Consider the following 23245-nt stretch of genomic DNA (forward strand, 5'->3'; position numbering starts at 1 on the left):
TTCCACTCAGTGGAGTTTTCGAAAGGAGGCGCCGAATTATCACCAGGTACCCCAAAACCCAAGGATTCAACATCTACCGAAGGTTAGAATTGCTCTCTGTTCGAGCTGTTGCTCTTTTTACAACGATTGCTGTGTGAATGTGTTTTTTAAAGCACTGTTTAATTGAAATCTGATTGTAATCCCACTAGAATTATACTCTACTCACAACGTACTGCAGGACTAGGAATGTGGTTATTTAACTTGATGTAACGTTCTAATGCAATCCATCGCCCATTTCCTGCCTGGTTACAACTTAGAAAATCTACTTTGCAACACTTTTTGAAGTATACTGGATGGAGAACAAATCTAGCAGAGTCGAAAATTGGCGGGTGTGCTTTCGTCTTCTGTCTTTACCCAAAAAGAGAGACTCAGCTTAATGGGTTTTTAACTTCAAGTTTCATTATCTATTAAATTTGAAGCATCCTGTCTCTGTGAATGTTAGGTAACCAGAGATCTCTCTTGTAAAATGTCCGTGGATCATGTCCACTCCAATTTTTTCATTACCAAAAACCTCACAGACCAATTCATCCCATGAAATACGTATATACGTAGTAAAAATATCATCAACCTGAGAAAAGTACGTGAACTATCATGAGAAACTCAAACCAACGAAAGGTGAGGACAGAGGAAAGACTCTATATCTGGAAAGATTCAGTATATAGCTGAACTATTTACACTGTACAGGAATCCACAGAAAAGGCGAAAGCAACCCTTAAGATCAAAGGAGGAATAAAAATGAAACTGAAAATAGGCGAAACTGTGTACCTCGGTATGACTGCCAAACAAGCCTCAGTGTAAACGCCCAGTAGCAGAGGAGTAAGCATCACGCACAAAAGGATTATGGCGGAAAGCAGCCGATGCATAATCAGATAAAGAGAATAGGCATAGTTTGGGGAAGAAAGAGGGAAAGATCAACTTCGGCCTTTGGTTCGATTTGCGACCCACTAACCAAATTGTCAAGTTTAAGTGGTTCGATGTTGGAGTGAAGACCACTCGACCTCGTCATCAGTCAACTGAGTACCGGGTTGTCGCCGTCAAATTCTGTCGATCTTCTAATAATGGTTGGATGGGCTCATTCCAGCATCAAAATCAGGCTTCCCCTTGATGTACCCCCTGTTGAAGAGTTGATGGCGCCATAGCGGTTGCCTGATGCGTGCGACCTAAAAGTGACAGTCTCCGACACTGCAAAAAGCTTCCTTTCTGGTATAAAACGACCTCTTTCCTCCTCATCATATTCGCAAACCATTGTTGGAGTTTTGGATAGGCGTGGCTTGGAAATGCATCACTCTGAAGATCGGTTGCGCCCGGCTGAAAACGTCTTATTAGAGGGTTAAACATCAATATTGCAGAGTCACCTCGTGAGACCAGATCCATATTCTTTCCAGGAATGGATACGTCATGTAGTCCGCGAAACCAGCATCGTCACCTGTAAATGACAGTTGTCACTAAGCCATTACAGAATGTTCGTTAGGAAAACAAGACGTTACTACGATCTAAGATCTGGTGCTATGTATATCGAACAGCGATCACCCATTCCCGATGGTGTAAGTTTTCAAGGTGTAAGTCTTGTTCAAAGTCAACGTTTGCAAAAATTCCCTGGATTCTGCTCTCTCCACTCGGAAGGTTGTTCCAGGCAGCTTATTATTGAGTTTTTGTATAAATGTTTCGAAAATATGGGAGTGAAAACACTAAACATCCGAAATGAACCGGGAATGCAGGTCAGGAACCCGTAGGTCAGTTCACAAGACGAAGTAGCTCTTCACATCCGTGCGAGTGATGGAACCCATTCCAGTCTGGTGTTCCCAAATGTATCTATACTCCGGATTTGTAGGGGATGTTTTGCGTCTCTGCTGTGACACTTGCGAACTACTTGCCGAACTCTACCTACTACTGGAAGAGAACCAGGAAGAAAAATTTCCGCCTACTCCATGACGCGGCTTAACGAATGGGCTTGGCATAATTTATGTAGAAAAAATATCGGTGAAAACTTGCTGGGATGCGAAGGGAGAGAACAAAGATACGTTGGTACTTCTGTATGGGCAGAATTTACTTTACGAAAACCTACCACTGAAGTAGGATGAATTGAGCAGTCTCTCGGCAGTATCGAGTGCATCGTGAAGCATCTTCGTAGTGGTCGGTTTTTGTGAGGTCCTTTTCTGTTCCTCAACGATCGCTCGAACTGCTGCTGGTAACTGCAGAGAACTTGTCGTCATGGTACATCCACATACGTCGAAGAAAATGAACAAACCTTTGCCTCCAACAAACTGGCGATCATCCTTTGTTTCGCCCTCAGATATGGATTGGACGGTAGAATCGATGTATGAGGGTGAATCCAGTCAAGATATTCAGAAATCAATGCAGAGTCAATGATAGTCTGAAGAAGAAGGTCTAGTCCTAGTCGTTGATCACTCATAGATTCCAGAATCAAGTACAATGACTATTCCGTTCAATTTTTTAAGAACACTTGGGCACTTATTCTTTCCGGAGAATTATGCTACTTTAAGCGACTATTATGTTGAGAATTCAAAAAATGCTAGTATTTTTCGGAATGCGAAAAAATAACTAGTTTCAATTTTGAACCAACGAGCTGTGCACAAGTTTTGAATGGCTCACGGAAATTCCTCAACAAATATGGCGAGAAATGTGGCTCTTGGTCAATAACCGTTTCCTCACCTTCCCATTATGCTCAAGAACCGGCACCTTTCCTTCAGGATGTTTCTGCAACAAAAACTGAGGCTTCTCCACCAAATTTACATTTACGATCTCCACACTGAAATACTTCTATAAGTATAGGACTTTCGCTGGTATTGAACAACAACTTTGAAAGAGGTGATCACCTGAGATTCTTCCTGGAGAGATAGAGCAGTACTCGCTCGCACCATGGACAGAATCGCATCACGTACAGTCGAAGAGATAATGAAGCCGGTTTCAGTTCATCCCCTTACAAAAGATCATTTCAGGCACCGCAGTGAAATGGGACCACTGGCGCAATGCACCTACAAGTCAGAACAAAGACCAACCGCTGCGAAGTGACATCGTGTCCATACCCACGATTTCCGAAGAAACCACAAGTGGTAGAAGACAAAGCAGAAGAGCGTTGCGCACACGAACCTCGTACATGGCGAAGTGAAAGCATGAGGAGTCGCACCTGCGAGATCACACCTCGACCTGAACCGTCCGAGAAAAGATCGAGCTCAATGACCTCATTTAATCCTAGTTACGACAACAAAAACAAACAACAACGAAAACACTTCTATTAATAAGATTTGAACTTCTTGTTTTCGCGTGATGACATATATGACCGTGGACTGGATACACATATGAGCGCACCGTCGATCACGAACTAGCCGAAGGTCATCAGTGCTGGAATGCCCGGAATGATCAGCAGCATAGTTACGGAAAAGTGACGAAATCCCGCAATAATTCGGAGAAAAACGCTGCATAGAATTCCCCTACTCCCAAGAGAACAGAGGCCTCTGGAATTTGAAACATGTGTCCTGACTTTTAAAATGTTGCAACTACCACCTTGTCATCAACATTCTTCCGTGATTTTGCTGCACATTCGCGCCAGAAGCATCTCTACATGTTTGGCCGAATAAAAAGTTTGAGAACTCAAAGTGTCTTTACTGTGAAGCTGCAGCGTTATCCGTGAATTCAAGTTTGTACTTAGGTGGATTTCCCTTTAAACTAGTGCGCGGACCTGCAGTTATGTACTTGTAATCCCTCCGCTTCAAAATTTGAACGACTGCATTTTTCTCTCTTTTCTTCCTTATTTTTTGGACCTGAATTAGTTTACTTCCTATACAAGTCATCCCTAGCCCAAATTGGCAAATGGGCTCTCCCAACTGAGTTCTCAAAGTATTCTTCGGAAGTCCTTGTACTACGCCTCTTTTTCAGATAAAGCTAGCAACATTTTGCGTTAAAGGACGTTGTCTCGCAGTCTACAGCAGAATTACTTTTCTTTGTTCATTCTTGTTCTTTTTCTTCGATTTTTCGTGTGCTTTTGTTAGCATGTTCATGTTCAAGACCGAAATTTTGCTAACATGATCCTCTTTGTAATTTTCTCAGTTTCTCCATGCGGTGTTTAGACACCTTTGTTTTCCGCCACCACTACAAGGTTGTCCTGGGTCCTCGCGACTTCGCTAAGTTAAATTGGTCATTCGAACACGGGTAGTTTTGCACGACAGTCATTATATTATGCATTTCTAAACGTTTGAAACGTATCTCGGTTGTAGATGTCTCAATTTGATTAGCAAAAGAATTATCAAAAAAGTCCACCTCAAGACGGTATAAAAAGAACTTTGCTCTTGCTTCGGCGGGAAATAACAGTCAATCTCGTTCTCTTCGTGCGTCTTTTGTTTCCAGGGTACCTTTGGCACCTTTTTACTCTTTTTGACGTATCTAAATATGCACAACTACATATAGCCATAGCACTTCAACAATTCGACTTTGTGGGCTCCCTGTGTTAATCGCATTTCGCAAATAGTCGCAATAAATCCATGCTTGGATCCCTTTCTTAGATGATATGACTTTTTGGAATGACATCGTGCATATCTACTGCAAAGTGTAGATGTACTGCAGAGTATTCTACCAGCGATCGCATTCATAAGTAAGTTTGTCTTTGATTTTGAGTTTCAGGAAGAGAAAACTCAACTGTGACCACTTTACCTGCTCGCTATTCCGAAAAAAAAGAAAACTCATACATTTAACTGAAGGCAGACACGGCACATGGTTTTGATGTGAGGAAGTATGTTTGAAAAATGGCAAAGGAAATAGTTTCCTACACTTCTTTTTCCCAAAATTGCTATTCTCTTCACGAGAACAAAAAGTGTAACGTGGAACTTTCATTTCGATGGCGCACTTGTTCAATCGAACAACTGGTTTGCGTTTAGAAGCATCTAAAGAAGAAATCCAACTCATCTATGTTCTTTTTCCTACCAATGAATGTTATTTGCGATGAAATGAGTGCACTTTCACCGTACATCAATAATGTGTTGCTGAATCGTTACAGGGAGCGGCTGACAGAAAAAAAAACCTGCATCATTTCGTCACAATCCACCTACAGCTCTGTCGTTCACCAGAAGACGCGATTATGTGGAACAAATTTTGAAAGTAGGTCATATGTCATGTATTTTCTTCTTACCAGCTTCTATCAAATTTAGTTTTGCTTCGAAAAAAAGTAGCTGTACTTCTCATGCCTACCAAGAATTTCTCCATCGATAATTTAACCCTATTCGTTGCATCTTTCCTGCTTCTTTGAAAATGAATTCTGTTTAGCGCGTTAAAACTGGCAGCAAGTTGTATGTTGTATCTCTTAGATTCAGAATGCGTTCAAAATAAGCTCTACTACCTCATTACTCCCTCTTCATTTTTTCCTGGTTATCGTACAAAAAAGACTATGCTGACTTTAATACTGGTCGAGTTAGTTGGTGGTGTCTAAAGTGGTGCTTCTTGGTGAATCAAATCCTGCAGCTTGCGTGATGCGGCGACGGCGAAACGATTGTTTTCGCAATTTCGATCGAAACTTGACGCAAGCATTCGTAACGCTCTTACATCGCTGGATCTGTGCTCCCATAATTCTTTGGTTGAAGTTCTTTCAAATCGTCACAAAGTTGTTTATTGTTCAGAGAGAAAGTGTTTCCGTTCCTTCGTTTCGTCGTATGCACTGCACTTTCACAGCCATGTTTTATATAACGTCCAAAAGCTCTTAAATGACGCACAGGATCGCATGGCTTTTTGGCTCATCCGCGTTTCTTAATTTCTATTTCTATTTTTAATTTCGTTTTTCAATTTTTCGGCGTTTTTTTAATTCTTTCGGCGTACCGGCAAGGAATGCTAATACAAAATTCCCACCTTTCGCTTGTTCAAGATCGCACAGGGATAAGATGCGAGAGTTTTTGAAAAAGCAGTGAGCACGTGAAAGGGTGTGAAGATTTCCTGTTAGTGCCAAGAAATTGGCGAAGAACCAGTAACTTGGTATTATAGTTGACGAACTGAAATTACGGATATTAGTATTCCAATGGTATCATTAACTGAATTCATTGGTTAACCTCCGAGAGGGAGGGGTCAACTGAAAAAATGAAGGAAATGTTCACAAAAAAACCATAGATTTTGGAATGTTGTACTTAACCAAGAAATTTGAGTACCATTTTAAATTTTTTCTCCACCGCCTTTTATCCTAGAGCTTGTCTTGTCCGTGAGGGTTAGAACATCTACTGATACGTCGACCATCTTCTACAGGTCAGTGCATAAGTTGTACACACGTAAACAAACCATAAATTCATAAACGTCAGACGATTCTCCTAGAAAGTCCAACGCGGAGTACACCCGAAGCGGAGTGGAGTTAACGTCAAACACTTTTACTGCACACTTTATCCTTACATGATTTTTTACACCTTTTCACCCTTTTTCAAAGTCTTTAATTGTCTTCGTCATACCTCTAATCAACTTTTTTTGAAATAGTGAAAATTTCTGTCGGACGCATTTTTACCACTCTTAAAAAGACCCCTGAAACTCTTAAAAAGTGCCAGAAACTGCAATATCCTACCAGAAAGATAACATCTTGCTTAGATGTTTTGAGCGCGCAATAAACAACGTAACACATTACGTAACAAATGGGTGGTTTGATATCCAAGAGGAGCCAAAAGCACAACTCTTTATTCAACTCAGTAAACTCAATTTTGGAAGCGATTCAAGTGTCCCCAGCGGCAGGAGCAGGCAATTCAATATTTTTGAACTGTATGGTGTTTTCGTACATGTGTATATTCGTGTGTGATTGAGGTTTGCGAGCGTACCGTTGATCGTTTGTCTATCGTTGAATGTTAGGTGTTGATTTCGGGTTATGAATAATAAAAGTAATAGTATTATGAATGAGGAACCTTTCTATGTGTTCAACCGGCTGGACATGTAGAAACATCCAGAAATATTCGAACGAAGCGTAGATTAGTGAATGGAACTGAAGGGCTAGTCTCGAACGGAACTAAAGTGCAAATCGAAAACAGCCGATCGACCGGCTGCAGCTGCTCCTCAGCCAATCAAGCGGTTGCGCCGAACGGCCCTATTTTTGTACGGACGGTCTCGAATTCGTTGTTCGCTGGCTGTTTCAACGAATTCGTTCAAATACTCAAATATGTGTAGTCTAATCAGAAATTCCTGAGTGCAGCATCGCTATGATCTCGATTCTTTGAGGATTTCTCATTGTGTGCACGCACTTTTCCTTTTTTCTGGCACAGCGCCATCTCCGTCGATCAATCGACATGATGCAAATCGGTCGAACATTCGAGCCGTCCTACTGTATTTCTTCATCACTCTTTTATTATTCAAGATCTTTTTAATCAACATCACATTCCTTTCAAAAATCACGTTTTGCTGTCACTATCTACTATCGGAGACTTTAACTTCTTTTCATTTCATACGGATTTTTCCACCAATTCCTCCACTTCAACATTGATTGCTGTGCTGAGTATTGTGAAGTCGACCCGAAGCCAGTACTGAGGAAGTTGTTATACAAACTTTCATCCATAGAAAAATAAGTATCAAAGTCGGCATTGATTTTACTCTTCCGGCAGCCCCACGGAGAAAGAAAAATATAGGTTGTCTTTGGGCAATTTCGAACCATCGACCGCGTAGATGTTATGGTGAACTTTTACCACTACGCTTCATTCAGATATGATGCTCACAGACATGTGCTTTCTTCTACTTGTCTAATTTCATCCCCATTGACAGGATCCAGCTTGTGTTGCATAATATTAGAGACTAATTTTACTCGGAAACTCGTTGCAGCCTTCTCTGCAGCACTGATTACACCTCATGTGCACATTTAGAAAGATCTTTATCAAGAGGAACAGAATATCTCATCTTCTTAAACGAAGCAATGAGCTAAGTGTAACTCAGTTATTCTAAGTCACAGAGGAAGTGTTAATGCTTCTCGAAACTTGCTTGATTTACTGTAGCACAGAATTTTTGGAACCGCTCGTAGTACCCCAGGTCGCTCTTCACTTCGAGCGGTTAGAACCAGCAGCATACCCCAAAACGTTTGGACCACCTGTAATTGGAAACTGGAGGGGGTGAAGGTACCTAAACAGTGCAAAGAAAAAGTATCCGGTGTTAATCAACCCGTTTAGGATGTCCCAACGTTCAATACAATTCAGAATCGTTTTAAGCTAAGGAATGCGTGTTCTTTCTTTACAAAGACTTGCAGAGCCAACGTATAAAATTAGTATTTGATCTGTTGGCTGCGCAGCGCGCCTCCGCAAAATTACGGCAACTCCATCGGAGAAAGAATGTCCACGACCGCCTTGGACCATCTAAATCACGCCTTCCTCTTACACTCGGACCAGAACCGCGCGCGAGGTTGCGACTGCTAGTTGCGAATTCGGAAGGGGAGAGGACTGAGAAGCCCACTGACGGAGCAATTTGGAATAAGCAATGGAATATTTCTAATATCCAAATAAGTCAAATTGAGCACATGTAATCACTTAAAGGCAGCATACCACGAATCTGGGGTGGTAGGGATTTCAGGTGGAGGTGGTCCGTATACGGGGTCGTAGATTATGGAGACGGGGGTGGTTTCGCCCTGCAAGCAGCCGGCCCCTGAATACTGTTTTGTACGATGCTTTCTATTGCAGCGCGCCATACTTGCACGCGTAGCGTCCCTTACTGCCTATCGGACAGTTCGAATTGATTTTCGCCGAATCGCAGGGCGAAGGTGGCGTAAGGAGTGGAGCGTTGCAATGGATGGCGTCGTACAAAACAGCATTCAGCGGTCCGCTGCTTGCACTAATTCAGGGAAAGATGAGCGGAACCACCCCTGTCTCCATAATCTACGACCCCGTATACGAATACTCCACCTGAAATCCGTACCACCACAGATTCATGGTATGCTGCCTTTAACGGAGATTTAGGAGAAGATATAGATCCTTCTATCCAACTCAAAGATGCATCTTCTTAGCCATATCAAATTGTGATGTGTTGTTATCATGACCACTCACTGTGTGTCACTGATCTCATATCAGGAACTTCTGAACTACTGCTATTTGTTAAAATTCTGACATAGACTGAACTTCAAATAGCTACATAAAGGCGTTAATGATAGATAAATTTTACCGCCGGATGTCCGCTTATGTAACTGAAAAAAAGTATTTAGACCAGTGTTCTGTCAAACCTCCACAACGGTTTACCGCCTCATAGTGGCGTGGAGGTGACACTGGGCGTCGAACTGCGATGCACAGCGGAGGTTCGTCCTCCGGCAGGGTCTCCCAAGCTGAGAAGGAGTTCGACACATCTGACTTCTCGGAATCGGAAGCCTAGCTAAGAGTAAACCACTGCTAAGATTCACCACCATCTTGGCAAAATGTCGCAAGGTGGTTCCCTGATCCATATAGGTTGGGCGACGACCTGTGGTGAAAGCTAAGCTCGCCGTGGCATGGCTGCTTAGTTTGGGGAAAAGTCTCTTTGCCACTCCAGCATATTCACTGCCTCAGTACCCTGCACACTGGGTCCTGCCGTCTCAGACGTCGGACGGTATGGCGACCGGTGGAAAGCGATCAAATCTCAGGTTGCTCAGGACGTCATTGATTCTGGACCAAGGCGACACACGCACGACTCGCCATGGAGACTGTCTCAGACTGTGTACTTACAACGCGAGAACAGTTTCCACAGACGCTGACCTGCATGCCCTTCTCGGAGCTGCAGAGCGTGTCAAATTTCACGTGATTGCTCTGCAGGAGACCAAGTGCAGAAGGAGCGACGTACGACAGATGAATGACGGTACACACGTCATTCGTGGAGAGAAGGTTCCGTCGCGAAATGTAGACGGTGTTGGTTTTGTCGTGCACCCATCTGTCGTCCATCTCGTCGATTCTCACGAGATCCTGTCACCTCGTCTGGCCATTCTTCGCCTCCGCCCTCTGCGCCAAAAATCCATCAGTATCATCAACTGCTACTCACCAACATCAGCAGCTGATGAATCCGAATTGGGCGCGTTTTACGAGGAGCTGGAGGAAGTAGTCCGCAACGAGAAGTCCTTCTACAAATTCGTTGTCGGAGACTTTAACGCAAAACTAGGAAAGACCACAGAAGAGGAATACAGGATTGGAAGATTTGGGCTAGGGGACTGGAATGAAAATGGCAATCGTCTCGCCGGGCTGTTGTCCGCCGCTCGCTTCTTTCATGGGAACTCTCATTTCATGAAAAAAGATCATCGTCGGTGGACATGGAAATCGCCCAATGGCGCGACTCGTGTGAAGATCGACCACATACTCTCCCACCGGAGGTGGTGTCTACTTGACGTCTCAGTAGTACCATCCTTTCGTAGTGGTTCTGATCACCGTCTCCTTCGTGCGAAAATACGACTTAGCCACACGATGGAAAAGAACATCTGCTATCGGCAACGAAGGAGAAAAAAAGTCGTCTACGACAATTGCGTACTCGAGGACTCCTTGTCCCAAGGTGACTGGCACATCGAGGAAGACCCAAACGTGGACTACGAGATGCTGCTCAGAGGATTACGAGCCTGTGCTGAACGTGCCTCGAAGTTGCGCACGACAAACTTGGATCGAATTTCGAACACCACCAAGGAGTTGTTAGGAAGAAGAAGGGCTTTGAGGCTTGATCCGAATGCATCGCACATTGAGCGGGACTCGCACGTCTTCTCGTCGTGAGATGGAAATCATTACGGAGAGGTTCCACTCGAACCTTTTCCGTTCATTAACTCCTGTGTCAAGCCCGATCATCCCCACTGGTGAAGCTCCACCACGGATTCTCCCTTCGGAAGTACGAGTCGCTATCAAGAGCATGAAACCTGGTACAGCCCCCGGACCTGATTTTATATCAGCAGACTTTCTTCGAGCTGGCGGCCATCCGCTTCATGTAATCTTAGCAGCGCACATGCCATCCTATCATCAGAAAGAAAGGATCCCAGACCAGTGGAAGACCTCACGAACCGTTCTTATTCATAAGAAAGGTGACCGAGAGGACCTTCGGAACTACTGTCCGATATGCTTGCTGAGCGTGTTGTACAAAATATTTACCAAGATCATCCTCACACGCATATCTAGGACGCTGGATGAAGCCCAGCCTCAAGAACAAGCTGGATTCCGCCAGGGGTTCAGCTGCTTGGACCACATCCAGATCGTGTCGAGTGTCATAGAGGTTTGCCGGGAATACCGCCTGCCCCTTGTTCTAACCTTCGTCGACTATGAGAAAGCCTTTGACAGCGTAGAAACGAATGCAATACTGTCAGCGTTGGTCGATCAAGGTGTGGACGCGTCGTATGTGAGGACATTAGCCAATTGCTACGAACGATGCACGACTAGGATACAGCTTTTCTACCGCCCTCTCACCATACCCATTGGAAAGGAGGTACGACAAGGCGATACTATATCGCCGAAGCTGTTCACGGCTGCATTGCAATGCATAATGAAATCACTATCTTGGGAAGAAAGGGCATACGTGTTGATGGAAGATTTGTTTCGAACCTTCGTTTCGTGGACGACATCGAGCAGTACCAGTGAAGCAGAAACGATGCTGAACGAATTGAACGAAGCAGGGAAGAGAATAGGACTGCGAATAAACAGGAAGAAGACACAGTTCGTGAAGAACGCCTACTGTGAGGACGGGGGAGTACAACTTGAAGACTCCCAAATCGTGGAGACTTCGCCATAAGTATACGTTCTATGAACATGGAAAACGACTTGAAGGAAGAACTGAATAGAAGAATGAGAGCAGCATGGGTAGCATTCGTAGCCGTCAGGGAAGCTACGGACCAACTGACGGACCAAGATCTTCGTGCCCATCTGTTCGACTCGACAGTTCTTCCAACGCTCTGTTACGCAGCGGAGACGTGGGCAGCCACCGCGGCCACGTCTAGGAAGCTACTTACTACCCACAGAGCCCTTGAGAGATGTCTCCTGAAGTTTAACCGGCGCACACAACACCTTGCCGGTCTTCGTAGCTCCGACTTAAGAGGAATGTCTCGTCTTCGCGACCCAGCGGAATATGTATCGAAAGCAAAATATAGATGGGCGGGTCACATCATGAGAAGAATCGACGATAGATGGACTAAAAGAACGCTAGAGTGGATCCCAAGGGACGCTAAACGCCCCCGAGAGAGACCGCCAATGAGATGGGGTGACGTGTTCGCTACACGGATGGACCAGCTGAGAGCTCAGCTGGATACGGCTCAAGGACCTCGTCAACGTCACTCACGAAGCTTGAGAATATCTTCTATGACAATGGCGAGGGAACGAAACGAGTGGAAGAGATGCTGGGGCCCGCACGTCCAGTGAAGACGGGCAATCTAAGTATCTAAGTAAGTTCTGTGAAATTCTCATAAGATATAATATTCGTATACAACGCATGTTAAATATTTTGGTAGTTGCTTGTGCACTGTCTCACTGAATAAAACTTCCTATTATTCTAAGCTCATTTTTACTTTCTACAGACTTTTTTCTCTTTTGTTTTTTTTTCTATCTACAAATGAATATGACAGGTTAGGTGTGTGAGCACACATTTCAGTATCTTTGAGATACACCTTTTGGTAAAATGCATGTCTGCGAGGCGTTGATCGCTCTGCGTTTAGGCGTTGGATGCCAATTCTACTTAGCTAACTGTACAAAGGGAGAGTGTAGCTCACTCGGTAGGAGGTTCTGCTGCCCCCACGATCGATCAGAGGTTCGAATCTGTCCAGCGCTCACCAAGCCTTTCTTCCCCCCGGGGTCGAAATTCTAAATTGGTACTAGATTTGTCTGGGAGGATAAAAACAGTGACTTGACACGGCTAGCCCCGCAAACCATCGTATAGGCCACTTACACGTTCGTAAACCTCATACGATTCTGAATTGAAGTGATAGTGGTGGCGGATCCCAAGAGGATTGACTAACTCCAGCTTATAAGCTTGATCACCTTGATCACCTTGACTCCTGTTGATCTTCGAAGTGGTCGAGCGGGCGCCAGTAATTCTTCCTTTTGTCCAGATCGTGTGCCAGAGTAGCCCAGTGGTTCCTCCTTTCGCGTGGGACACGAAGAGCATCATATTTTTCTTTGATGGACTTCGTGAAGAAATCTGACCATCGGGTCGGCGGTCTTCCTGTAGTGCGCTTAATATCGCGGGGAACCCAGTCGCTCACGGTTCTGGTCCAACAGTTGTCATTAAAGCGCATCACGTGTCCGACCCACCTTATTTTACTTTCCGTGGCAAACGCGGCGGCGTCTCTAATCTTCAATCGTTGACGTAGGAGAGAACTTCGAATCCCGTCCCTCACTTGCCACTCACTTGTCGTTCATCATGTTCAGTTCCCGACCCAGATAAACGTAGCTGGTGCATTCGGATATGTCGGTTCCGTTGAGCGTGAATGGGGCATCCGAGACTCATCCGTTCCGCATGAACATCGTCTTTTGTAGATTCAGCTGAAGACCGATGCATCCACATATTTCGTCGAGTTCGGTCATGCTAGGTGTTATCAGTACGATATCATCAGCAAAGCGCAAATGGTGTAGCTGCCGACCATCAACCTTCACTCCCATGTCGTCCTATTCCAATTTTCGCATTGCGTTCTCGAGGGTGGCTGTGAATATTTTGGGTGAAATTATATCACTCTGTCGGACCCCCTCTTCACGTCAATGATGATGTTCTTGTAGAATGGCGAAATTCTGGTCGTGAAGTTACTGTAAAACTCTCGAAGTACCTTTATGTACTGAGTAGGGACGCCTTGGTTGTCTAAGGCTTCACGACCGCTTCCGTCTCAACTGAGTCGAAGGCCTTCTTTAAGTCGATGAAGGTGAGACAGAGCAGCATCTTGTACTTTCGTGATACCTCGATGAGTTTCGAAACAGTGTGAATGTGGTCAATCGTGCTGAATCCTTTTCGAAACTCTGCTTGCTCGCATGGCTCTCCTTCATCCAATACTATCTCAATCCTATTAAGGATCACGTTTGCAAAGAGCTTATAGATGACGGATAGTAGGCAGATTGGACGATAGTTGCCGATGTCATGTGGATCTCCCTTTTTATACAACAACACGGTCTTGCTGGTCTTCCACTATTTAGGAACCTTACATTCCGACAGATAACGTGTAAAGAGCCTCGCCAGGGTGTTGATGAGTACTGGCGGAAGGCTCTTCAGGTGTTCTGGTCTTATTCTGTCGGGACCGGGTGACACGATTTCTTACCGACATGATAGCATGTCGTATTTTGGACGGGAGCACCTCTAGAATGACTTGTCCGTCTTCCCTCAGATGGTGAGGAGGCAAGTGGACATGGCTGTCGAAGAGATCAGAGTAGAAGTCGTAGATGATTTTCTGCATCCCCGTCTCGATGCAATGGCTGTTTCCTTTGGGTTCCGGAGAGAAGTCATCCTCGTCTTGTGACTAGTGAATTCTCGACGGGCATAGCGGATGCTTTTCCCCGCCTCTGCAGCTTCAGCCAGCAATTCTGCTCTTCTCTCTTTAAGGTCTTCTTTATCGCCTCTCTGCAAAGCCTTGCGAGCTCGGACTTGAGTTCTTGGTTCCCTGCGGCTCGTGCTGCTCCACAGCTATCAGCTCAAGAGTTTTAAGAGACAGGCGTCTCTTGGTGGTTTTAAAACTCTCAGCCTTCTTCGCGCAGTCGTGAAGGTGTTCAGCAAGCCGGTCATATTCCTCGTCGATGTTGTCCATTGCGGAATCTTCCCAAAAGCCGGCTAGCGTAGCGAAGAGATCCCAGTTGATGGTAGTCCTGGGATTTCTCTCTCTGAACTTGGCGGCTTTCTCTGCTCTCCTTGTGAAGGAAAATCTTCCTCGGAGGAGGCGATGGTCCGATCCCGTATAGAACTTTGGTACAACAGAGGACGTCCGTCAGGTAGAACCTTTTATTGACGATGATGTGGTCTATTTCATTACGGTACCCTCCACCGGGTGAATCCCACGTCCAGCGTAGAAAGGAGGGCTTCTGGAATTGCGAGTTCCCATGGATGGTCTTAGTCGTCATGATGAACTCGGAGAGCCTCTCCCCTGGTCATTCCATTGTAGGCCGTGGGTCCCGATGTGAAGTTCCTCCGGCGTTCTTCTTGGGCCAACCTTGGCGTTGAAATCGCCAATTATGACCTTGTAGAAGGCTCTGGTCTTCTCGGTAGAACTCTCCAGGTCCATATAGAAAGCTTCGACTTCTTCTTCGTAGCTTGATGTTGCAGCCTAAGCGACGAAGATAGTCAAGGCTGGTGTTGGACCACATCTTCTCATCCGCAGACGTCCGATTCGGGTCGTAAGTTGTTCGAAAGAGTCGATGTTTTTTGCCGTTATAGTGTTGACGACGACGCCAACTCCACCAACACCTCTACTGTCGCATGTTCCTAAGAACAGTTCTTCTCCAGTTTCATATACGGCGTTGAGAGGGTGACGTCGTTTCGTCTTGGTCAGTCCGAGTACGTCGTACTTGATCTTCTTGGCTTGCATCATTAGATCTTCGATGGCCGCTTCCGATGCAAGCGTACGTGCGTTATAAGTACAGATCGCCATCCTAGTCCTTTTCCGTTTTGGTAGCCTACATGACTCCTACAACCCCGTCCCACCTGGCGCTACCGTACCAGGCTTTCCTCCGGAATCAAGAGACTCTTTTCTATTACTGTGTTTTGCGTAAAAATTTTAAAACCCATGGGCAAGTTGCAAGCCTCTAGTCCCATAAGTTTCTGGGAAAACTTCCGTTCTCCCGGAGTGTACATGTGGAGCTTATTTGTTGGAGGCCGCCTCTTCATCCAAACCGCCTCCCTTGCCACCTGCGTCTCTGGGCAAGCACAAGGTCGTTTTTGGTCCGCGATTAGCCCCCTATCCGCCACCCGGGGACGCGCCACGTAGCCTCGCGACTAACCGGCTGTGATCCCTCTAGTGAGGGAGATACGTAGCTTATAGCTAATATAGCTAATAACTTATAATAGCTTATAAGCTTATTAGCTTATTATTGCTGCTTTATCCTTTATCCTTCAACTGTACAAAACGAAATACTTAGAAAGCAAAAAAAGTTAAAAAATTTGGTACAACACCAATCAGCAGAAGATTTCCAACTTCACTCTTGTATCCCTTAACCCCCATAGCTGATGGGCGGCTTCCATCTAACAATTGAGAAAAGGAAAATAAACACTTTCATCAAATTTCTGAACGGCATTTCACTTATTTGTACTTTCCCAACCGCTTTACTTTGTTTAAAGTTCCAAATAACTTCTGTCACTATGCACCTTTTTTGTTTGACTCAAAAGTTGATGAAAGGACAAGGTTTCAGGAGGGCCTCTTCGTTATAATTTCCACCTCATGTCGGAAATGGGTGCGAATTTTTGCTCAGCAAGCCTCTAAGCAGAATATTATATTCGCGGAGATTCCGGCACTTCTTCAGATTTGTTTCTCGTTGTGCTCGTTTATGCTCCTGTCTTTCAAAAGATCCTTCAGAAAGTTTATTTGCAGCCGTTTTTTTTTACCACCGCTCAACGTATGATGTATTCGGATCAAGTCTCAAGATCTTTCCTCTTTCAAACAGGTCCTTGGTGGCTTTTGCATCCGATTTGTTCGTAGGCGGCTTCGAGGCACGTTCAGTACAGCCGCGTTGCACAGTATTATGTTCTGTCACTTCTTGTAAATGTAGAAAACATGCAGCCTGTTCTAAATATGAATGTTACTCATTCTTAACAGTTTGGGTTTTTGCAGGTGTCTTAAGTGTGACAACGTGCATATCGTAGTAGTTGTTGTGCTATTATTTTGCGTTCACGGGTATACGGTTTCGGCTTCTCTCTTTAGGAATAACACAAATAACCTGTTCTACTCTAAAGTCAAAAGGTCATTCTAGCAAATACGACCAACAAAAGTATCAGCTGTTCAAACAAATGTGAAATGCGCAAAGTTGAGCCACCTTTTTGGAAGGCGCCTACGCGTTGAACTTCAATTCAAACTCTCTTGAGGTTCATGAAAGTTATGTGATGTATCAGGTCAGTATTTTTATCCTCCCAGACAAGTTTTAAACCGATTCATTAACTCCACAGGAATGAAAACCTGGGTTAGCTCTAAAGGGGTTTCGAACCATTGTCCATGCAGTTGTGGCTGTACTTCTTGCAAATAGACATACCCGCTCGAACTGTTGAAATGTCGAATGCTTTCAGAACAGAAATGACTGAGAATAAGGATAAAGACAAGATCCAACTACTATGTGTTCTATGATGGTACAGTCACGGTTACAGTTACATATGCTTGTATGATGAGCGCACCAATTTCTATTCATTGATGCACGTGTTTAACCGAACAAGCGCGACGCGTCTGCACCGACTGCCCTTCTTTCTCTGTTTCACTTATAGTCCCTCCTCCCTCTGCCCTGCCCCAATCGAAGGCACGGTGTGCCCACTCTGTTGAACATATAGTCGGGTCAAAACGACATGAAGCACTGTGCAGTTGCGTAAGCGGTTGTGCTCAGAGCGATGCGCTGGAGCACAGCCGTTAAGATCGAGTGATCGAGGCACCTGATACCACCGTTCATTGCTGCAGTTCGCGATGGTCCCACCTTGATTAAACTGCTATCTCCACCGCTCCGCTTCGAGAGCAATCGCTTTGCGCTACTATTTTTGAGGATGCGCGCGATCACTTCCCATGCCCAATTCCTACACCAAGGCTTTAGTAGATTAGGCCTCTGGTAGATCGCAGAGACGAGAAGGATAACGTTCGTTTCTTCCTAATTTCCGTAAATAACGGCCCGAAAGGAGCGGCGTGTGTATAGGGAGGATGGCGCGCTCCAACTTCGAGCGTTCGGGACGCTGTTATCTGCGATGAGTTCTTCGAATTTCTATTGGAGCACGCCACCCTTGTGCACGCGCCGCATCTTCGGGCAATTAGGAGGAAATGAGCGTTATCCCACCCGTTTCTGCAATCTACGACCCTGTGTAGTCTTCTCCATAGCCCGTGATATTTCATGTAGACCACCCTATATGTGCCACGCTAATACATGCTGTTCGTTTACTTCTTCGACTGATGAAAGAAACTATCGTGAACATGCAACAACCTCTCAGGAAACATCCTTACTACTTACTCTTACTTTACCTTTACCATTTCCTCAACTGGGAGACTGGAAGCTTTTCCGTAAAAAAAACACGTAATAGAACAGCAAGTTTTTGCAATGAATAGTTTCTCGTGTCCCATAGCCCAAGGTCAAGCGTATGATGGGACCTTCACATCAGGGGGTCATAGAGGAAATAGGTCATAGAGGTTGCGAGGAAAGGAGTCATAAGGGAGGGTGTGGTGGGCAATAGTGAATGAAGGATAACATGATAACCAGGACAAAATATTACGTAGTATTAGATAATTACATACATTATAAAGTAAACATTACAATAAACAATACATAACAATAAACAATATTAAATATTTACATATATTACAAAATATTATATTTAGTTTAGTGTTGAGTATGGCTCTTAGGTTCTACACTTGGCTGAGTCAAATTTTTGCAAAAAGGTTAGAAACTTGAAACCACTTTTAAAAGATAAAGAATTCAATTATAAGTAGCTTTTGCCAGTTCAAAAGTAGATTTATTGGAATTTAATGACTAAAAAAGCTCAAAGCTCTGTGCGGGTGAGAGATAGCGAATAACTTCGTGATAAGAGGACCAAAAGACAAATTTTTAGGTAGTTTTTCGGAGAGGAAAGTTAGCGCTACAAAATTTTCATACCGCTGTTTTTTGCAACCTCCCAGTTTTTTTTTCCTTTTTTTCTGAAATTCAGGTGGGAAAAGATGGAAAAATGGCACTTTTTGGAAAAAAAATTGAAAAAAGATGGTTGTGTCCCATCACCACGGTTGATCCTGCCTATAGCCCTACTCTTCTGTAAGAAACATTCACCTTGCAACCATGCAGGTAGGACTTAAATAGAAGCCAATTTCCAGCGTCTCCAATCAGTCCGACATTTTCAAAACGTCGGAAAAACTGCTGTGTGAGTTCATTTAGCAGTCAAAATTTTCATATTCCTGAGCACGATCTCGCGAGTTTGCTCCACAAGTTTCTCCGTCTTATCGGACATCTCTTCCTTTACCACTGTTTGCATAACGGCCATCATTACACTGCGGACGTCATTTGCGTTTTCGACACTCACGTAATAAGCGCGAGAAATTTTCTTCAAGATTTCAGTAGTCGTTTTTTATTTTAAAGTGAAGTCGTCGTTTTGTTAGTTGAATATATGTAAAAAAAAGAAAATAAAAAAAACCATAGGCCCTACACCATCTGGAATCTCACTGGGATGTTGAGGAAATATTATCGCAGAAAAACAAAGAAGCTTGTCAGCACCTAGTTTTTTGTCTTTTTTTCCCATAAGTTCTGAAGTATTTGAAGGACATTTGAAGAACGGATGAATTGACCACTCCACCGCTCCTGATTTATCTGCTTTCTACATTTATATTGAGGATTTCCTATTTTTGTTGCAATGTTGAACGTTACTTAATAGCGGATAGAACCTACATCGAAAATTCCCGCAAAAATTGTCATTGGTCAGCTCTTGGTCTGTTTTTAATTGTTGTAATGGGTTCTATAAAATATTGTATAAAATAACTACTTAGAGAAGTTTGTGATTTATGGAACTTTTCGCCTCTCCCTCTGCATTTCAACGCTCTTTCTCAAATATTCTTCGAGTTTCATCGCTCACAAAATTTCATTTAAAAAAAAACATTTAATTGATTCATCAACAAAACCTTTTAAGACACATCAGAATTTTTCACAGCGAAAATTATCTTGTCAAAGTTCTTGAATGAGATTCTGTGATCTCTAAACTTGGCTCAGTCTTTTCTTCTCAGTTCGCTCAAAGTTTATCAAGCATTTGATCAGGCGACATAAAATGAAGTATAGGTTTGAATAGGTCACTTGAATCTTCCCAAAGCATTTTCAGCAAGTTACTTTACGGTTGTGCTGAGTCAACTTGTTCTATCAACGTTTAAATAGACAAAGTTACGTCATGGATGTTAGAATCATCCCACTAATTCTCTTGATCTATTGGTGTGTGAGTTGGAGATGGTAAAGGATGCATAATGTTGTAGTTCTCAGGTGTTAGTACTCACAAAAAAGTTAAAGTTTCGCCCCTTCATCGCAGAGAAACACGCACAGGATATCACATAGCACAAAAACTAACGCAACACGTGCGACACAAGTGCGCCGCCGTCAACACGAGAGACAAGGCGTGTGCTCAACAGCTGCCTGCAAGTGACATTGCTCTCGAAAATTTTAATTGCAGAAAATGCTTACCTAATCAGATCAAAAATTGCATCGGTGATTCACATACAAGTCTTAGAAGATACTTCAAGAAGGAAATTAGTCATTGCGGATGACTCTCTGACCTTGACCCATTCCCATTCCAAGTGCAGCCTCTACAGGGTGATTTAGAAAATTCTTAGCAATTTAATTATTACATATTCGAGCACTGGGGTTCATTCTCTTCGCTAGAAGTACAGCATCGAATGCATTTTGTTGAAGAAGGGGAAGTCTTCTTACATGGAACTTGCAAAAGTAGCGATTAATCAAGCGGTGTTGAGTCTTCGTTGGCATCCCGGCGAGAGATAAACAATAACGAAAGCATAACATGGAACATAAACATAAAATCTGACACTAATCGATCAGAGGTGGAAAAATACAAACCACCTGCTTAGTTCCTCAATTTTTCTGCAGACTAATGAATTGAAGTTCTATTAGAGTTCAGTGGCTTTCCCATATTTTACAAAGGATAAAGGGTATTGAATATGAATACGTGACATTGAAATCCCTTGGAGGATGCCCCAAGGCGTTCGAATTCAGTTCAAGAGGATAGTGGTAGAGGTTTCACGACCACTCTTCCGACCTAGACAATGACTCTTGGGGTTAGCCGATGAATCAAATCACTGTCCTTCTTCTTCCCAATTTTGTACCAATTTTCGACCTCAAACGGTGAATGACTTCATTTCTCTTGGTTATTGTGGAACCATAGATGTAAACACAATGGTGACCTTTTACCGTAGCGCTACACCTGAAATAATTTTGCAGCAGAAAAAATACAAGAATATTCTTGGTCGAAACTATCTACAAATCTGTCGCGATGGCTACGACTCCATGCACATACGTCTTTTTCAAAGTTGAATCTATTTAAAAAAAGATTTTTTGAAATGGAATCACCACAACTAAGCTAGGAGTTCTTCCTCCTACTTGTTCCAAAATCATGTTAAATGGGTCTCTTCAAAAGTTCTGCAAAAAACTTTTGCAAAAAAGCGCAAATTTTGGTCTGATAGTTGTAGCTTCCAGCGAAGACTATACCATATTGCGGCAAGATCCTTGTTCCTTCCTTCCAAAACGCATTCAGCTGTTTGATGTTATGGCAACAAATAATACAACTTTTCACGTTAACTGCGCCTCAAATTGTTGAATTCTGCTGGTTGAGATCATAAACGGTAGATTTGTGTGGACCTACTCTGCAGCAGAAAAATCCTTTTGTAAACAACTGTTTCCCAGCATCTGATAAATGTTTTAAGAAATAGTAGGAATTGGATTCTTTGTTGTTGCTTTTGAAAAATAGGAAAAAAAGTGAACCAGGCTGGTCCAACACGTCTACGGTCACTCTAATCCATTCTGCGAATCCGTACAGCGGTTACGCAAGAATTTTCAGCTTCCTGACAAGGCGTAATTATGTTGAGAGTGTGGGGAGAGCTGTAGCGAGATTTCGGAAAAATTGGATACTATAGGATCTGGTGATCACAGTCATGCACAAGAAATGCAACGAGAGCTTTTCCGATCCCAGAAACTTTCACTCTCATGATTTGATGACCGCACTGGCTGATTGCAGTTGGAAAAGCATTGACCGCTTACCAAAAATGTAAGCTAGGAAATAAATGGAACCCACATTTCGATGGAACTATCCATGAGGCAGTGAAAGAACCATAGCTTTTCACAGAAGTTTCTTTACTGCATCCAGAGCTCCACCACATCAGTTTCCTCGATTCTTCACGTGTAGCCACGAAAACAAGAAAAACAGAAACAGAACAAAAGCCACGAAAACAAGAAAAACAGAAAAATCAATATTCGCATTGGAGAAAACTAGAAACAAGGAACAAAGGCGGTAACAGCTCCTCTCGCCGCAAATGACAAAACTGGATTTGACGACAATCTAGCACAAATCCGGTTTACAGGAAAAACAGTTCCTCAACACTCCGCTTCTGGAAGCTCGCTAAACATTTCTACACTGCCTTGTTTTTGTCCACACTATAATTTTTGTTATGGATCTCTGGACGTACTGTGGCATCAAGAAGACCTGAACGATGCAATTAGGTAAGTGCCGACGTAGACCCTTGTTAGCTCCGGTCGGTTTGACCTGAGCTAGTGAAGGTTCGACCGTATTCACTTCGAGTGGAACCGCCTTCTGGATTAATTCTGAAAAATCCCTACTTTTTATGAAGTTAAGATTACATGTCGCTCTCCTAACTTCTACTCTTCCTACTGCTTATCCTTTCTGCTATAAATTACTTAAAGGCATCACCCCATGAAACTGAGGTGGTACGGATTTCAGGTGGAGTATTCGTATACGGCATTTTAGATTATGGAGAGGGGGTTATTCCGTCCATTCCTTCCTAATTGCCGTGAAAAACGGCCCGGAAGACACGGCGCGTGCACAAGGCTGGCACGCTCCAATCGAACTCCTTGTAGAAAATAGTGCGGCAGCCGAAGCCGTATCTTCTTTTCATAATCAATCAACCCGAGAACTTAAAAATATTTGGGGTAGCGTACGATGTGTACTCATCCCTGCGACAGGCTTTTCTTTTCGACTTATTTATGGATTGAAAATGAGCATTTCTCACAGCTTTTTAGTGATTTTTCACCATATTCCAAAAACCTCCGGTCTGAAACTATGAACTTCTTTCAAGTTGGCGGCACTCATGTTTGCCTAAATAAGCTCGAAGTGCGCTCGATTAGGGCAGTCGAAAGAAACAGAACAGCGCAAACAAACAAACTGGGGTTGCAACTCACAGTACGCAGGTAACAGATGTAGGTAGGGCCCTTAACGTTAAATACGACTCCGTAATACTATGAATTACCTGGTGAATCTGGGAGGAGTTTCCCTCTGAACGGTGACTATTGCAAGTTGCCAGTTTGACAAACTCGATCCTCAAACAGGTGCAAGATTTCGCACCACAAGATTCTTCAAGAGCTCCACCGATCGATTTCCCATGATGCTATTTTTGGTCCTTTTCAAAGTTTTCGGCAAT

General features: G+C 43.7%; 8 protein-coding genes across 9 annotated transcripts; 2 read left to right on the plus strand and 6 right to left on the minus strand.

Annotated features, from left to right (window-relative positions):
- Positions 1 to 1091: 1091 nt before the first annotated feature.
- On the minus strand, positions 1092 to 3159 carry RB195_010851 (uncharacterized protein; the record flags this gene model as incomplete). Its single annotated transcript, XM_064192021.1, has 8 exons — positions 1092 to 1199; positions 1255 to 1347; positions 1395 to 1465; positions 2105 to 2231; positions 2288 to 2413; positions 2713 to 2809; positions 2877 to 2979; positions 3060 to 3159. 8 exons carry the CDS (start codon positions 3157 to 3159, stop codon positions 1092 to 1094), a joined length of 825 nt encoding a protein of 274 aa, XP_064049604.1.
- Positions 3160 to 5712: 2553 nt separating this feature from the next.
- On the minus strand, positions 5713 to 6955 carry RB195_010852 (uncharacterized protein; the record flags this gene model as incomplete). Its single annotated transcript, XM_064192022.1, has 3 exons — positions 5713 to 5792; positions 5893 to 6032; positions 6918 to 6955. 3 exons carry the CDS (start codon positions 6953 to 6955, stop codon positions 5713 to 5715), a joined length of 258 nt encoding a protein of 85 aa, XP_064049605.1.
- A 2608-nt stretch (positions 6956 to 9563) lies between these two features.
- On the plus strand, positions 9564 to 11703 carry RB195_010853 (uncharacterized protein; the record flags this gene model as incomplete). Its single annotated transcript, XM_064192023.1, has 2 exons — positions 9564 to 10696; positions 10764 to 11703. The coding sequence occupies 2 exons, from the start codon at positions 9564 to 9566 to the stop codon at positions 11701 to 11703; spliced, it is 2073 nt and encodes a 690-aa protein (XP_064049606.1).
- Positions 11704 to 11720: 17 nt separating this feature from the next.
- RB195_010854 (uncharacterized protein) lies at positions 11721 to 12326 on the plus strand (the record flags this gene model as incomplete). 2 transcript variants are annotated; one of them, XM_064192025.1, is made up of 1 exon in its annotated part: positions 11721 to 12326. In XM_064192025.1, the coding sequence occupies one exon, from the start codon at positions 11721 to 11723 to the stop codon at positions 12324 to 12326; it is 606 nt and encodes a 201-aa protein (XP_064049607.1). The 2 variants fall into 2 exon arrangements, with proteins under 2 accessions (XP_064049607.1, XP_064049608.1); XM_064192024.1 differs by having other exon boundaries at positions 11757 to 12326.
- A 620-nt stretch (positions 12327 to 12946) lies between these two features.
- RB195_010855 (uncharacterized protein) lies at positions 12947 to 13461 on the minus strand (the record flags this gene model as incomplete). The annotated part of the gene is made up of 2 exons (XM_064192026.1): positions 12947 to 13255; positions 13312 to 13461. The coding sequence occupies 2 exons, from the start codon at positions 13459 to 13461 to the stop codon at positions 12947 to 12949; spliced, it is 459 nt and encodes a 152-aa protein (XP_064049609.1).
- Positions 13462 to 13755: 294 nt separating this feature from the next.
- RB195_010856 (uncharacterized protein) lies at positions 13756 to 14341 on the minus strand (the record flags this gene model as incomplete). Its single annotated transcript, XM_064192027.1, has 2 exons — positions 13756 to 13954; positions 14094 to 14341. 2 exons carry the CDS (start codon positions 14339 to 14341, stop codon positions 13756 to 13758), a joined length of 447 nt encoding a protein of 148 aa, XP_064049610.1.
- A 153-nt stretch (positions 14342 to 14494) lies between these two features.
- On the minus strand, positions 14495 to 14999 carry RB195_010857 (uncharacterized protein; the record flags this gene model as incomplete). The annotated part of the gene is made up of 2 exons (XM_064192028.1): positions 14495 to 14762; positions 14878 to 14999. The coding sequence occupies 2 exons, from the start codon at positions 14997 to 14999 to the stop codon at positions 14495 to 14497; spliced, it is 390 nt and encodes a 129-aa protein (XP_064049611.1).
- Positions 15000 to 15202: 203 nt separating this feature from the next.
- On the minus strand, positions 15203 to 15526 carry RB195_010858 (uncharacterized protein; the record flags this gene model as incomplete). The annotated part of the gene is made up of 1 exon (XM_013453151.2): positions 15203 to 15526. One exon carries the CDS (start codon positions 15524 to 15526, stop codon positions 15203 to 15205), a length of 324 nt encoding a protein of 107 aa, XP_013308605.2.
- Positions 15527 to 23245: the final 7719 nt, after the last annotated feature.

The sequence above is a fragment of the Necator americanus genome, chromosome III, assembly GCF_031761385.1.
Source record: "Necator americanus strain Aroian chromosome III, whole genome shotgun sequence".
Taxonomy (NCBI): Eukaryota; Metazoa; Nematoda; class Chromadorea; order Rhabditida; family Ancylostomatidae; genus Necator; species Necator americanus.